Raw genomic sequence first — 13,727 nt, 5'->3', positions numbered from 1 at the left:
ACCGAACGTACACTTAATAGCGTAAACCAGTTTTTGTGACCAAGCAGGTTCGACCAGATTACGGGGAAAAACTAAAACAATGTTCATAGCGCTTCTGGTCACTAGCGCTCCAAGGCGCGAAAAAAACGTTTCTGTTCTGTGTAATACTTAAAAACACCTGAAAGAATAAAGTGAATCACAAGGCGAAACCTGTCACCATACCCAAACAGATTTTAGCGTTCTACAGTTATGCAAGTCATATAAGCCTAAATAAGATAAATGATAAAAAAACGATGGAACGATAAAAATAAATAAAAAAAACTTGACCAGCATGGATAAAACTGAGTTAAAGCTGTTTTCGAGATCAGGACGGGATTCATGCAGTAAGCGCTAGAGGTCGTTGTTTACCATAAAACCATGCCGCATGGAAATCAACCCTAGAGTCTAGACGGGACTAATTATGAAATCACAGCTAGAAAAAAATAATTTATAAATTTACTAAAATTTACTAAGACTAAAATCATTTTTCCAAAATTAGTTTTCTACATGTTATCTTTGACAATTTTTTTAAATACCATCATTTAGAACTGACTTTATCCTTTTAGGGTAAATTATTTTTGGCAAATTGCCTGAAATTTCACACATATTCAAGTGCATTTTCACTATCTAAAAAATATATAAATAAATCTTTAACATTCATTTTCATCTTGTGCTACTATTTCTTTTGGAACTCACAAGTGAAAAAAAAAAGTGAAAAACTTATACAACTTTACTGCCTGGATAGCCTGTGTTTCAAAAAGCAGGAAAACAGTTTCTTTCTTGGAATTCCAAATTAATGATTGTAGCAAAAGTGAAAAGACGTAACTTGGTTTTGACTGTCATTTTTGAAGCATCCCTGCTTGCCAGTGTAATGAGGCAGTGGCATCTTTCCTGACCTCTGGTTGCAGTATGGATCAGATCTTTCAAACTGGTGTAAGATAATGTACCCACCAGCCTGAAACAATCCATGACTTCTATTCTTCATCTCCGCTTCTATCCTCAATCTTAACTTTTATATGCCTTTATTTTCTAGTGCATTGCCAACACTATTTTCTAGAAAAGTTAGATGTTTTCCTCCTATAAAACTTAAAAGGCTAGTGTACTGCCTGCTAGAACAAGATTTCTTCAAAAGGAACTTGTGCAGTTTCTGGAGCCTTGTGTATGTGACCTAACATTTGCTGCTAATGTCTCCACTTCCTTTTTTGCCAAAAACCAGCACATGGCAAATAGATGCATTTTGGATAAAGGTGGATGTTATGCAACACTAAAAACTTATTTTGGTTTAACATTGTCTTCCAGGCAATTTTCCCTCACATCATTTATAAATGTCAGAGGGTTAAGTACCACACTGGTCAAAAACTACATGGAAACAGCACTGCAACTTGTTTTGTTTATTGAAATACAGCAGGAGAACATGATATTGCATGTAGTATACAAGTAAAACACCTGGTATACCAGTAAAGAGACCCTAAGGGAGGAAAGGTAGACAAAGTGGTACAAAACCATTCGTTCATCTCAAATCGTTACAGAAATGGGAGCGTACAGCCTTCAGACCAACATAATGTTGGATTTAGAGAAACAAGTCACAACTTTATTGATTACATTATAGCATTAAGCGATCTATGATAAAAATCACATTTTTAAAAAGTCTTAAAAAAACATTTAAAAATCAATTTCATTCAATATTTACAAAAGACTTAAGCGCTGCAGTTCATGTGTGGGCCAAGGAATCCATGCGGTCACCAAAACATCAAGGGAGAGGCAGAGACTCCACAGGCTCAATAAGGGCCACACCACAATTTCTGAAAGACAGGATTAGTCATTAGGGCTAGGGCAAAAACCAAGACAGCCATGTTACAAATGCCCACTCACTTTGAGCTCTTGTACTTCTCTTGGATAGCCTGTTGAGGGCGACTTGCAGCCCCTAGATGGAGCTTATGAAGCTCTTTCAGACACGGGCTGATCACTGCCAGTGAGTAACCAGTGAAGGCATACAGGTTCTCAGGCTGTTAGAAACAAGATACATTTTATTTGATTAGACATTACACACAATGTGAGTCAAAGTATTTGGGGGTTCATAAAAATATGAACCACCTCTCACCTATAGCGGTTTAAGCATGAAGACTCTTGTCTGGATAAAACAGGGTAACCATTAAAAAGGCTAAACTCACCCACAGAGCCCCATTTAGAGTGTAGTTGGCCAGACAATATGCAGCTGCAGCAGTCTTGGAAGGTAGATACTGTACAAAGGGATCCACTTCAAGCAGGCTCAACTCTGAAAGATACTATGGGGCAAGGAGAAAAGAAAATCAATATCCAATTTAAGAAAAAAAAAAAAAAGTACAAAAAATAACTCACCAAAGCAAGGTTGACGGTCCTGGCACAGATCTGCTCCTCCAAAGTGTACTGCATCAAAAACTGGAGCACTGTGGGTACAGTCATGTCAAAAGCAAGCACTCGGAGCAAGTGCTGCTCCATCCGAAGCACCTGTTTCTTCGTGTAGGTATCATCCGTGATGTACACAAACTCATCCACTTCGGGAGGATAAACCTCCTCGTATTTCCTAATCAGAAACCGGCCATGTAGTTACGTCACTAGGTAACACTTAAAGATAATAGCTCATCACTTACGCAGCCAGGAGTACAGCAGCTGTTCCCACAAGCTGCAATTTCCCTCTCAGGACAGACATGCAGGAAAGGAAGCGGTCCAGGTAATTAACAGCCAGGTAGAGAGTCTCCGAGCACAGATTGTATTCCTCGCCAACTTCAACCAGCCAGTCGACAAGGATGACTCTCATACAGTTGGTTATGTCAGGCTGCCTTCTCATGTAGCTGGGCTTCGGCCTGTATTTAACCTGAGAAACGAAGTGCATTAGACAGATACAGGGGCCAGTTGCATAAACTTAGCAAACATGTTAAGACTGTCTTAACTAGTTTGACCAATTTGCAGTTAACAATGGGTAATTAAGCTTTTCCAATTGAAATTAGACCAATGTGCCATCTTCCGAAACTAGCCTTAGTTATGTCCAGTTCCGAAGGAAAAAAAAAATAGAGACTAACTTTTAAGGCCAGTCTAAACAGTTTATGCAACCAGCCACAGATAAAAATAAATATACAAACTTCGCATTCACGCAGGTATCTGTGGATGTCCTCAGCATACTCAGGAACACACAACACGTCCTCAGAGGAAGCGGTCTCCTCCTCCGACAATGAATACATAGAAGCATCTATGCAAGACCCTAAATATTTAGGAAGTATAGTTAAGCCATATCTGTAAGGATCTGCATTGGAAACAGTGAGAAACAGCTCTTGGGTTCAGCTTTATAAATATTGCATGATATACTACGTTATAGCTGTGACAGCAAAGAAGTCACTGCTTTAAAATGGACCATGCAAAATATATATTAAAAACAAAGTTTCATAATCTTCACACTTTTATAGACTATCATCTTACAGCATACCTGAGCCAAGATCTTGGACAGCATCATCTACTAGGAGAAGCTCTGAAGGCATCAGGAATGAGGAGGATTGTTCAGCTGACTCCAAGACTGGCTCAAGCACGCGACCAATTGTAGCACTGTTTGTGTTGACGTCACGAGTAGATGCAGCATGAAAAGCGGACTCATATTTGGATGAAATCTTTAAAAAAACACACAAACAACGTCACTTTCGTGAGCGTTTGGAGTGAGAAATCATGTAAACCCTTGACACTAACCTGGCCAAATACTCGATTATGCTGATCATTCTCTGTCAAAACACCGAGTACAAGCCTTTGGCCGGGCTTGTGAGCGCGCAGGCCATCCGCTCTTCCCAGGCCAATCGAGTTTTCCTGACGACTGGAAAGAGGAGCGAAGCTACGGGAAGCCATTTGTATCACTTCTGAAAAGAAGAGACAATTAAACACTTCAAATTATAAACAACTATTTGAATCGAAGACATTAAAAACTAAGCGATCGAAACCAACCTTTTACCACCGCGTCAAACTCTTACAGAACCAATTGAACTCTTAGGAAATGGATCACAGTATTTTGACTGTGACTGTCTCTCTAGCCCCTTTATACGTGCATGTCGATATTCATGACCAATCGACACGTGGCTAGTTAAAACATTTGGCTTAATTTAGATCCGCTGCTGTCCTCAGGTGTTGCAAATTAAAGCTAATTAAACTCGCATCTTCTTGAGGATTCGTCATGGCAGCGTAACCTTGGAAACGCGTTTCTTGGCTGTTCAGTGACCGATAATGCGTAGTTGACAAATAATAACACAAACATTTTTCGACGTAAAGAATTTATTGAATTATTTGTCACAATGACCTTTAAGATGAAATCACATTTTCACTAGCTATGAACATTTCCATAACATAAAAAATAGATGTTTGATGTTGTGTTGTTATGTTGTGGTCATTTTTGTCATTTGTTGCTCTAGTAGGTTATTTTATTCTATCTAAATACACACAGTAAAAAAATGTCATGTTTCTGCATAATTTGACGAAATTACAGCTTGATTGGAAATTATGCAAATAAAATATTGTATTCAATTCTGATATTTAGGGCCTAACTCGGTTTTTCTTTCACACTTATTTCATGTAATTATTTTCTTTAAAATCTCAGTTATTGTTTTCAAATGACTTGTGATGATGTGATTACAAATGATGTGTTTATTTCACTCTTCATTTAGTTAGAATTTTCATAGTTTAAGAAAGAAAGTGAACAAATAAAATAAATCTATAGCTTAAAAAAAAGGATCAAAGCATGGCAAAAAGTTACCAGGAAAGAAGAAACAAAAAGTAGAAATCTATTTGAATAAAAATCAATCCCTGTGACTTTAAAAGGGAAAAAAGTTGAAGAAGCATTCATTACATAATGCAAGGTGTATTGAATGTGCTGCAAGTCTTTTGTTCACTAGCCTATAAATGTCAAATTGATTAATCGCGATTACAGTTTTTTACAGTTGCTAGGACACATCTCTCAATACTTAGGTCACTTTTTTAAAACTCTTCACACAGTTCTCCTAACCAACTTTCAGCTCGGCACAGCAGTTCATTTCACATTCAAAATGCACTAAAACTCACCTTGTCTCAAATCAACACATTCTTCCACAACGCAAAGGTTGACAGCAACAAACACACTTTGTCACCCACAAAACAATTACCTAAAACACACCAACAACAGGTAACTTTATACAATGTTTTCCTCTGTAAATGCTTTCTTCTACCTACTGTTTAGAATTCACTGCAATATATGTTACTAGAATGAATCAGCATGATGCATTATGCTTCAATACTTTATATATGTTATGTCTTTTTTTCTTTTGCACTGAGTAATCCCAAAGTACAAACATTTGTTTACATGCCATCCACCGATACAATAGGAATCAGCTGTGGTTGTTGGTCCAATTGTTTTTATACCATTTAATTTTTAGATTCTAAATATATTTAATTACAATATTACTGTAGAAATGAGGCAAAATGCTGTCATACACAGTTTTGTATTATGTTATTGTTTTGAAACAGAAACAGTTTTAACAGTTTTGAAAACAGTATGTAAGCATGTGCAACCTAGGTACACAGAGAAAAGAATGAATGTAATTTGAAAGATGTAGTCATTAAATGGATTTTGTGCCAAAGCAATGATAAATGATCCACAGTTTAGCCCACAGTTCAAGAGTTTTGAAAAAGTGACCTAAGTATTGTATGTAAATGTGTGACTATAAAAAACTGTAATCGCATCTAATCATAAAAGTTTGTAAATATAACTAGTTATGTCAAATCGATTAATCGTTATTAAGCGCATCTATCATAAATGTGTGTGTGTGTGTGTGTGTGTGTGTGTGTATTAGGAAGTAGCATTTCTCACTGCAGGACACAGCTGTCACTGCTTGATATTTCTTAACAACCCAGATTCAAAGCTCAGAAATAGATGTGCTTCACATTTCTCGCTATTGGGGATGTTTACACCAGCGTGGGCTCTCATTTAAGTCTGACTCCTGCGAAGATCGCTCTGAATATGTGATGTAAGACTGAACAATTCACTGCATGGGCCTTGAACAGGGACCTTTTGAGAAATGCGAGTCTCTGCAGGTGCTACAATACAAAGCCTCTAGAAATCCAATTAAAGAACTCATTACAATAAAATACAGCAGGGCTCAATTCAATATCTCAAGCACAAATATCTCACTACAAGATCACATGAAAAGAAGCATTCAAAACCCGCCGGACCCGTTCTGAGAACAAACACAAGCAGAGAATTTATTGCAAATGTAAACCTTTATCTCTCAGGAGAACTGCTTACTCTGCATTTCAAGTGACAATAGTTACAGGTTGAATACAGAGAATAAGATGAACTATTCCTCTCTTGACATGGCTGTCAATTGTTGAGTTTATTCTTGGAAACAGGCTCTGTCTGGAACTGATGAATTCTTCCTTTCCATCCTTGGCGCTGTTGTTTTGTCTTTGTCTTGCAGAGAGAGAAATTTCAACAATAACAGAGCGCTGACACCCAGGGTAAACTGTGCTACAGAGCAAGAGATGCTGAGATTTAAATCATGTGATGTGTGTATAAACAAACAGCAAACCCAGAGCTAGAGATTAGGTTCGTGCTTATAGTTCAGGAGGATATAAACTTCAGAAGGATTCTTTTCCCACTCAAGTAAACACATGACACTAACACTAAAGTATTCAGAGAATGCAGTAGCCCATGAACACTCACGGTACTGACGTATGTAACTTGGGGTTCTGACGTGTGTCAGCCAAAAATCAGCGTTTGTGAAAGGAATCACCCTAAGAAGTGATTCATTTGATAACTTCTATAAGGACATTTTCTGAAGTTTGACTGTAAATTTAAGAAGTGTTCTGCATGCTGTAAGGTAGATTGAATTGGATCCCTGCCATTCTATTATCTTGATGTATTGCATCTGACATTCCACCGACAGCTGAGTTATAGAAATACATTTCCAGTTCTCGTATATATGCTGTGAAATGTTGATGCCAGTTCACAGCTAAGACCAAATCTTCATGGTGCCAAAAGTCTGCAGGCAGATATAGATTAACATATTCTTGACTGGTATGCTAGTTACTTGCTTTGGTTAAAGTTGTCTGCATTGTAAAGAAACAAATAAGTGATTAAATAAGCATTTTTTTTTATAGATCTACAACTTCTAGGATAAATGACTATTTTCAGGTCTTTTAGTGTTGTGGCTCCCAGGTTGTGTAATGTTTTTCCTCAAGACATCTGTCAAGCATCCTCCTTTCTTTCTTTTAAAAACCTCATACAATTTTTTTCTCTGAATATTACACTAATTAATGTTAATTTAGTTTTTAAATTTAATTTAATCTGATTTAACTATTGCTATTGCTATTGCTATTAAAAAAAAAAAAAGTTTAATCCACAGTAGCCTAGTGGCCAAAAGTGATGTCCAGGCTTTATCCTTTATTAAAGGGGTGGTATAATGCCCTTTTCACAAGATGTAAAATAAGTCTTTGATGTCCCCAGAGTGTGTATGTGAAGTTTTAGCTCAAAATACCCCAAATATATTTTTTATATAGCATGTTAAAATTGTCACTTTTTGAGGGTGAGCAAAAATGCACCGTTTTGTGTCTGTTCCTTTAAATGCAAATGAGCTGCAGCTCGCGGCACAGGGGGCGGAGCTACAACAGCTTGCACTCACACAGACATGCACTGAAAATTTCAAAAACGAGTCTTTTATGTTCAAACCGTTACCGCATTCAGAGACAATGATGGAGAGACTCAAGAAGAAGTGACAACATGTATAATGCAACAGGACATTTCTGAATGGTTAGTTGATGAATTTATTTATGTAGCTTAATGTGTAGTACTTCTAGTCATTGATTAGCATGTCTTGATAGTTCATAGGTAGGCTATAGTCCATAAAATATTCCAGAAAATATATCCCTTTGCTTTGAGTATTGTAACTTTGCAGATGTTGTTTGCTCAAACAGCAACATTACACACTAACTAAAGTTAGAAAAGTGAAATCATAATCGACCACCCCTTTAAAAATGTTTAACATTTGTTAAAGATGTTGTAATATTACGTAGTTGTGCTTGGAGTCAACTGTTTTATTTGTGATAAGGCAATGAAAGATGCCAAATTTTTTGGCCAGGCTGTCATACAAAGAAATTATGAACACTTGCAAAAACAAGAGAGAACCAACAAAATATTATGTTGTTGTTAATGTATGCTTGAGCTCATCTACGCATTTTTTCCCCCCATATAAAACCTGTAGCTGTAGTTTGCCTTTTTTGCCAAATAATTTTGTCAGATAAATACATTAACCAAGTTTAGTGTTTTATTCTTTATTCATATTTAAAATATTTAAAAACATTACACATTTTGATGGTTTAAATCGAACTTGTGGGGTCATTAAAAACTAATACGGGCACAACTTTTGGCCATTACTGTGTATAAATGAAAATCTAAAATATGTGTAAAATAAATAAAATTAGATAGGAACATATAATTACTGCTATTTTTAGTCTTTTTGTTTCAAAATCTTAGTTAATAAATGTTGAAAATGATTAATTTCTCTATTAAATGTTTTATAACTCTACAACTTCTCTAATAAAAAGACCCATTTAAGTCACTCAAGTCATTAATTCAATTGGAACTTATAATTATTGCTTTTTAAGTTCGTTTTTATCCATATCTGTCTATGAATGTGAATTACCTTAGCATGTATGTGCCTGTATGACAAAGTCCACTCAAAGGTGATACTGTCTGAGCAACACAGAGACCTCTGAGACTTAGATTACTATGCAAAGAGCATCATCTCAGTCGAGAGAAAACAGGAAATAGAAAGAGAGAGCGCCATCTCCACAGAGTGTTCCTCTGACATGCTCCACTGTGTAAACCTCCCCATAGTGCCTGGAGTATTCCACAGGATAATCCTGATTGACACATTGCCGTTGTCTGCCACAAAGGTTCTTCAAACATGCCATTCTTGTCAAAACCAGTAGAGCAGACCGGGGGTGAGAGGATGATTCATTATCAATTCGACCCTTTCCTCCTGAAGTTAGCACAGTCTAATCAAAAACGCTTCAGGCGGCCTTGTCGTCGAATGCCGTGAGTTAACATTCGAACTACATTTGCGTGCAATGGGAACAGATGCACCAAAGCTGGGCTGAATCGCTTGTATCAGGGGAATAACAAACCTTCTCCGATTTTTACAGTTTTATGGATTAGAGGAAAAATCAGCCATGGCACTGTTCTTATCAAAATCCAACAGCATTCACTCATGTGCTTCAGCGCTGGCATTAGCTGGAGCAATTATAAAGACCCAAAAGACAGGACAGACACAGCAGGACTCATCCCACAATCCCCAGTGGGCATCTAAACTGCAGTGGAACGCCGCCAATATATGTCTAGAGGCAAATATTACCCTCTAACTCCCGTCCTTGCACATTTCATGAGGCGAGCGAATACTCAGATGAATGTTAAAAAGCCAAAAATTAACATTCTGTCATCATTTACTCACCCTCATGTTGTTCCAAACCCTCATATTATACGACTTTCTCTCTTCTGTTGAACATAAAAGTGTATTTTCCATACACTGTAAAAAAAAAGATCATATTTGAATGGTAAAAGGCTGTAAAAATGCTACAGTAAAAACCTGTTACTTGGTAAGTTCCTTTACATACTGTGAAAAACTATAATATAAATTTAACGGGACTTTTCAAAAGAACAGGTTTTATAATTTGCAGTGAAAAACGTACATTGACATTCCCAGAATTATCTGTGATGCTTGATGACTTTTTATTTTTAGGGTTTTGTTGCATCTTATGTTTTTAAATGAATGTTTATTGCATTATTTTCATGACATGCGTTTTACAATGAGAGTGTTTTGTATTTGTGTGCATGGCATGTGTACTTTATATCTTAGTTTTTATCTCTTTAGCTTGTGGAAAAGCTACTTGTGATAAGCTTTGATTTTACATGTGGCTTTCTCATTACCTCTGTTTTATGGTGGTTGTCAGTGTATTATAAAGGTACAAAACAGATTTTAAATCAGGTTGGTATATTTACATTATATCAGTTAATTAAATATGTTTTGTTACTGTAAATTGAAGTTATTTTAATCCATAAACCTAAAATGCTGACTTTTTTTTACAGAAAATTTCATTCAGTGTTTACAGTGCACTGTGAAAGTCAATGAGGATCAATGTATTCTCCAGAGCTGCTTTATAGCCCGTTCGACTTTGTTTTTATAATTGATGAATTTTGAAACATCAACACTGATATTCAACTAAATTGAATCAGCATTGATTCAAGTTAAATAACAACACTATTATCTTGTGTAGAGCTGCTTATAGCTGAACTGAACCCATTTCATAATTGATGAATTTTAACAATTCAACAATCAACTCAATCAACCGACTTGAGTTGAATAATGACACTATTGTCTATTTTGAGCTGCTTTAAAGCAGTTTTATTTTTGATGAACGATCACTGATCGTTATTTTCCTGATTATCACTGTGAAGCTGCTTTGAAACAATATAGCTGTCACATTGTTAATGTGTTTTCTGTTGTTTCTATGGACTTTTAGGTTGTGTTTTCTCATTCAGTGTTTTTCGTCATCTCTGTCGTCATTTTCATTAGTTCATTTTCTTCACCTGTCTAGTTAATCAGTTAATCACCCTTCATTGTCTTCACCTGTTGTACCCTCGTCATCCTCTGTATTTAAGTTCCTGTCTTTCTCCCTTCAGTTGTCGGTCAATGTTTGTTTATGTTACGTTGTATGGAGAGTGTTACCCTTGCCTGTACCAGTTTTGTTTAAGTTTTATTATAGTAAAAGTTTGAATTGGAATCTTAGGCCTCTGCCTGTCTTCATCCGCACCATACCCGTGACAGATTGACCGACCCCCCTAAAATGGACGAATGGGTAAAAATTTTCGTCCTGGCCAAGGAGAGCCAAGATCTCCCAGCCTTTGCCCATGGAGGGTCGTTTGAGGGAACCCGTCTGGCCAGATTTCGCGGGACCCGTGGAGGCCGCAGTAGAGGCGGTGGTCGAGATGGACCCCGACACCATTCTCCGCTTTGGTCCCTCTTCGACCCTGGACGGTTGACGTCCAGCTCCAAGCCGCCTGCACCGCTGGTCCCGTCCAGCCCAGAGCTTCCTGCGCCAGAGCCCTCATCGCTGCCCAGCACAGAGCCCTCATCGCTGCCCAGCACAGAGCCCTCATCGCTGCCCAGCACAGAGCCCTTATCGCTGCCCAGCACAGAGCTTCCTGCACCGCTGGTCCCGTCCAGCCCAGAGCTTCCTGCACCGCTGGTCCCGTCCAGCCCAGAGCTTCCTGCACCGCTGGTCCCGTCCAGCCCAGAGCTTCCTGCACCGCTGGTCCCGTCCAGCCCAGAGCTTCCTGCACCGCTGGTCCCGTCCAGCCCAGAGCTTCCTGCACCGCTGGTCCCGTCCAGCCCAGAGCTTCCTGCACCGCTGGTCCCGTCCAGCCCAGAGCCTTCGCCGCTGGTCCCGTCCAGCCCAGAGCCTTCGCCGCTGGTCCCGTCCAGCCCAGAGCCTTCGCCGCTGGTCCCGTCCAGCCCAGAGCCTTCGCCGCTGGTCCCGTACAGCCCAGAGCCTTCGCCGCTGGTCCCGTCCAGCCCAGAGCCTTCACCGCTGGTCCCGTCCAGCCCAGAGCTTCCTGCACCGCTGGTCCCGTCCAGCCCAGTGCTTCCTGCACCGCTGGTCCCGTCCAGCCCAGAGCCTTCGCCGCTGGTCCCGTCCAGCCCAGAGCCTTCGCCGCTGGTCCCGTCCAGCCCAGAGCCTTCGCCGCTGGTCCCGTCCAGCCCAGAGCCTTCGCCGCTGGTCCCGTACAGCCCAGAGCCTTCGCCGCTGGTCCCGTCCAGCCCAGAGCCTTCGCCGCTGGTCCCGGTCAGCTCAGAGCCCTCTTCGCCGCTGGTCCAGTCCAGTGGGGACCTCCCCAAGAAAATTTTGGGGGGGGGCAATAAGTCCTCTGAGGGGATCGTGGAGGCCCTGCCGACGCGGTCGCCATGGCCGCCCGAAGGGTCCTCACCGCCATGGCCGCCCGAAGGGTCCTCACCGCCATGGCCGCCCGAAGGGTCCTCACCGCCATGGCCGCCCGAAGGGTCCTCACCGCCATGGCCGCCCGAAGGGTCCTCACCGCCATGGCCGCCCGAAGGGTCCTCACCGCCATGGCCGCCCGAAGGGTCCTCACCGCCATGGCCGCCCGAAGGGTCCTCACCGCCATGGCCGCCCGAAGGGTCCTCACCGCCATGGCCGCCCGAAGGGTCCTCACCGCCATGGCCGCCCGAAGGGTCCTCACCGCCATGGCCGCCCGAAGGGTCCTCACCGCCATGGCCGCCCGAAGGGTCCTCACCACCATGGGCGCCTGAGGGTCCGTCTGCTCCGCCTTGGCCACGCCCTCATCCTGCTCCGCCCTGGCCACCTGCACGTCCTGCTCCGCCCTGGAGGCTTCCTGCTCCAGATCGGCCACCTGTTCATCAGCCTCCAGGGCGCCCACCCTCCCACCCCTTTGGATGTTTTACGGCGCGAGGACGCGCCTGGGGGGAGGGGGGGGTTCTGTCACATTGTTAATGTGTTTTCTGTTGTTTCTATGGACTTTTAGGTTGTGTTTTCTCATTCAGTGTTTTTCGTCATCTCTGTCGTCATTTTCATTAGTTCATTTTCTTCACCTGTCTAGTTAATCAGTTAATCACCCTTCATTGTCTTCACCTGTTGTACCCTCGTCATCCTCTGTATTTAAGTTCCTGTCTTTCTCCCTTCAGTTGTCGGTCAATGTTTGTTTATGTTACGTTGTATGGAGAGTGTTACCCTTGCCTGTACCAGTTTTGTTTAAGTTTTATTATAGTAAAAGTTTGAATTGGAATCTTAGGCCTCTGCCTGTCTTCATCCGCACCATACCCGTGACAATAGCGCTATACAAATAAAGATTGACTTGACTTGACAAAAACAGTTGAACGACAGGTTTGGAATAATATGATAACAGATTATTATTTTTCTTTTTTTTGGGAGAACTGTCCCTTTAAGAGGAATTGAGAGTTTTCTACTGGTGCGAGATGAATCAGTGACGATCACTGAGCCTTAAGAACACAAGCTTTTGTTATTACGAAACAGAATTCCCATTCATGATTCACAAAACAATAGCAAAAGCGAGCTGCGCCAGAGAGTCATGCTTTGCTTTGCGCGGATCCATAATCTGTGTTGCGTGACTTTAGTGCACAGAGCAGAAGAGATAAGACCTTCCCAGGAGGCATGACGCCTCTGTCCTATTGACATGCATAGCTCTGCCCCACTGCTTGCATCCAAAGCTCCATCCATATGCCAGCCTGCGCCAGACTCTCTGTATAGACAGACAGACCGACACGTCACAAATTCAGTTGCTGAGGAGATAACAAAGAGATTTTAACAAAGACAAAGTTCTTTAGATTTTTAAAATGTGTAACACTTTACAATGGTAACACTTAATTTTGTAGTGTCCTTGTTACATTCTTCTATGACATTGTGTTAAAAGCCCTTTTTAGAACCTTTATTAGATTAGATATTAGGCTTAAACTAAATCAGACTAAATCATTTATATATTCAACCAAAACCCTCATGCTTTATTCACAGAGAACAGTCCTTTCATACAATATATGAGCGTGATGTCGCCTGACTAAAGGTCTCATTGAGTGTTCATTACATCTGAGAGTAACGCCACAAAGACGTCTACAAGAGGC

The 13,727-nt window shown here is 40.7% G+C and overlaps 1 protein-coding gene across 2 annotated transcripts; it reads right to left on the bottom strand.

The window, feature by feature from the left end:
- Nucleotides 1–1,379: 1,379 nt before the first annotated feature.
- On the bottom strand, nucleotides 1,380–4,143 carry ccna1 (cyclin A1). 2 transcript variants are annotated; one of them, XM_079599623.1, is made up of 9 exons: nucleotides 3,982–4,143; nucleotides 3,733–3,896; nucleotides 3,479–3,656; nucleotides 3,138–3,256; nucleotides 2,649–2,872; nucleotides 2,377–2,581; nucleotides 2,190–2,303; nucleotides 1,891–2,024; nucleotides 1,380–1,820 (listed from the first exon to the last, which is right to left on the bottom strand). In XM_079599623.1, the coding sequence occupies exons 2-9, from the start codon at nucleotides 3,883–3,885 to the stop codon at nucleotides 1,769–1,771; spliced, it is 1,179 nt and encodes a 392-aa protein (XP_079455749.1). In that variant the 5' UTR covers nucleotides 3,886–3,896; nucleotides 3,982–4,143; the 3' UTR covers nucleotides 1,380–1,768. The 2 variants fall into 2 exon arrangements, with proteins under 2 accessions (XP_079455749.1, XP_079455750.1); XM_079599624.1 differs by having other exon boundaries at nucleotides 1,390–1,820; nucleotides 3,733–3,893; nucleotides 3,982–4,047.
- Between the last annotated feature and the right edge of the window lie 9,584 nt (nucleotides 4,144–13,727).

The sequence above is a fragment of the Phoxinus phoxinus genome (genome assembly GCF_949152265.1).
Source record: "Phoxinus phoxinus genome assembly, chromosome: 23".
Taxonomy (NCBI): Eukaryota; Metazoa; Chordata; class Actinopteri; order Cypriniformes; family Leuciscidae; genus Phoxinus; species Phoxinus phoxinus.
The sequence above is the reverse complement of the archived record's forward strand: the minus strand, read 5'-3'. Positions and strand labels throughout refer to the sequence as shown.